The sequence below is a fragment of the Galeopterus variegatus genome, unplaced genomic scaffold, assembly GCF_000696425.1.
Source record: "Galeopterus variegatus unplaced genomic scaffold, G_variegatus-3.0.2 Scaffold813, whole genome shotgun sequence".
Classification (NCBI taxonomy): domain Eukaryota; kingdom Metazoa; phylum Chordata; class Mammalia; order Dermoptera; family Cynocephalidae; genus Galeopterus; species Galeopterus variegatus.
In genome coordinates, this window is record NW_007726924.1 from 12,600 (window position 1) to 15,315 (window position 2,716).

At 60.4% G+C, this 2,716-nt stretch overlaps 1 protein-coding gene across 1 annotated transcript; it reads left to right on the forward strand.

The window, feature by feature from the left end:
* Nucleotides 1-70: 70 nt before the first annotated feature.
* On the forward strand, nucleotides 71-2,381 carry LOC103590422 (chromosome unknown open reading frame, human C6orf223). Its single transcript, XM_008572650.1, is given in 7 exon segments — nucleotides 71-125; nucleotides 128-183; nucleotides 368-421; nucleotides 1,084-1,204; nucleotides 1,757-1,829; nucleotides 1,936-2,023; nucleotides 2,025-2,381. Coding segments are annotated over 7 exon segments (804 nt in total).
* The last annotated feature ends 335 nt before the right edge of the window (nucleotides 2,382-2,716 follow it).

A 2,716-nucleotide genomic window follows, 5' to 3' on the forward strand; every position in this document is an offset into this window, starting at 1 on the left:
CCCCCCCCCCCCCCGCCTTAGCTCCCACTTTGGCCCCTGTGGCCAAAGTTGGTGGGGAAGGAAGGAGTAGATGGAAGGTTCTTTTCACCAGAAGGCCACCTGGCACAAGAAGCCCACCGTGTTAAAGGCAGAGCATCCAGAAGAAGCAATGTCTTTAGCTGTCCTCAAGGAGAGGAACAGAAGGTGCTGCAAAGAACAGCATGTGCAAAGCCTAAGCAGTGGGGTTTGGTGAGGGGGGCTTGGCTGCAAGGGTTGTGAGGAGACAGGAGGTCGGCAGGATGGTTCTGCACCAAGGCCACACTGTCCCTTCCTGGAAGAGACAGTAGTTACCCAAGCATCCTGATCTTCTCCCACATGCTGGCCACAGCCCCTGGTCCAGGCGGACCTGGGTCTCTACTGCCTCGGAAAGGGCCGGGACCAGGTCAGGAGCCTCACAGGATGGACACCCCACCCCCCCAAATTCCCAGGCACATTAACCTCAAAGGATCGCGTCTCTGAGTCCCAAGAAACAGGACCCATCCATCTATAGGTCAGTCCTCTGGGCCCCTAGCGCCCCCTGTGGGCAAGAAGCAATACTAGTTGGGGGAGGGGCCACCACCAGCGAGGGGTGCGGGGTGGGGATGGGGGTCTGGGGGCGGGGGGTGTGGAGGGTGACAGACACAGACTTGCCCTCTGGGAAGCGCACAGACCCTGCCTCGGAGAACGCCCAGTGTGATGGAGACAGACACTGATCTCAGATTTCCAATCTGATGGGTGAAATTCAGCCCCTGTCCTCAGGGAGCTCCCAATCTGATGGAAGAGACGTGTACTGCCCTCAAAGCTCCATTCCGAAGGGTGAAACTCAGCATCTGGCTTCAGGAAACTCCCAGTCTGAAGGGAAAGACACAACCCCTGCCTTTGGGGATCTCTCAAATGGAGGAGAAACTTTGGATTTTCGGGAGCCCCCAGTCTGCTTTGAGACATGAATTAGACATTTCCATGCCTGTGAAGCTTCCAAGAAAAAACACAAGACGTCCGGTTAAATTGAATATCAGGTAAACAACTAATAAGATTTTAGTGTAAGTATGTCCCATACTAAAAAAGAAAAAAAAAATGTGCCGTCTAACTGGCCATCCTCTATTTTGTTTGCCAAATCTAGCAACTCTGGGTGCCTCCAGTTTGAGCGAGGCAGGGCACCTCCTCCACCCCCGACAAGGGGAGGCGGGTAAGCATCTCTCGTGCCCGGGAGCGCAGGAGTGGGGCAGGAGGAGAGTCCTGGGGCTCCGGCTTGCAGCAGTTTAAAATTCCTTCCAGGCCAGATCCCTAATCCCTCGGCGCGCGCACAATGGCCACCTTCTCCCCCGCCGCCCGCGCCCACGCCCTCCCCCGCGGGGCCGTGGCAGTGCCACCATGGGCCTCTTTAAGCCCTTTTGAAGCCGCCAGAGCCCCGCGCCGCGGGAGGCCCCGCCGCTATGCCAGCTATGCCAGCTATGTCCCCGCCGCCGCCGGCCACCACCGCTCCCCCATTAATGCTGGCTAATCTGGCTAATAAATAAACTCCCCTCCCGGCCTCCCGCTCACCGCTCCCGCTCCCCCGGAATTGATTTCAGGGATCGGCTAAACGAGCGCGGCTAGAACTCCACCCCTCACCCCCTTCTGCGGTCTGACTTTTTTGCTATCGCTGTCCTAGCTCTGTTGTCCCTCTCTGATTCTCTGGGACATTTGGGACTCGGGAGCTGTGTGCCTCGCCCATTGCATCTGCCTCACTCCTTTTCAGTCCACCTGCGCACAAAGGGCAGGACGCTGGACTCGATGTCGGGGGCGCGGGGCCGACGGGGCGGCCCCTGGAGGCGGGAGGAGGCGCAGGCCACGCCCCCTCCCCCCGCCGGTCCCCGTCCGCCTAAGGGACGCGCGTGGCGAGAAGCCCCAAGACAGGTGACTCCTCACTAGGGAAAGGTGTCGGCGCCTCCCGCGGCGGGAGGCCCTTCTCCGCGGCCTCTGCCGCCCCCTGCGTCCTCACCCGGGCTTCCAAGAGTCTGACTCACAGAAGCACAGCCGAGCCGGCATCGCTTCACCTGAGCGCGCCCAGAGATGACAGGATTGCAGCGGCACAGCTAAGGCGCTCTAACTACCCATCGCCGCCGGCATCCGCGGCGCTCGGCGGCGCTGGGCCAAGCACCGTCATTAGGCTGCCCCTCCCCCGCCCGGATCCCGCCCCCCGCCACCGTCCCGGTCCCCATCCCCCGGAGCGCCGGCTGCACGGAATGCTGCCTCCTGCCTCCCTCTGGGACTGCCCCTCAGTCCCAAGAGAGAGCTATGAAGCCCCACCTGGGAGAGGAGGGGGCTTTGTTCAGATTAGACCAGGACCTGAAGTTGTGGAGCCGGCCCCTCCCCTTCCCTAAGCCTACTGTCCTCAAAGGTCTGAGTGGGGAGGGGGCAGGACCTATTTCGTTGACAGGAACACTGAGGCCTATTGGAAAGTTGAATATTGGGGAAGGGGCGGGTGGGGCACGCAGGGCAACAGTGTCCCCATTTCGCACTTGAGGCATGGAAAAGCGAAGGCTCTCAGGGAAGGCTGCCTAGCCAGAACTTCCAGAGCAGCTCATGTAACAGTGGCTTTATGAAAGCACCACAGGCTCCTTCCCCTGGCAGGGACTCGCTTTCCTGCCAGTGAAGGTGATATCCCCCATCACAGACCTGACCAGCTGTAGCCTGTTGGTCACAAGGGAGCTGCTGA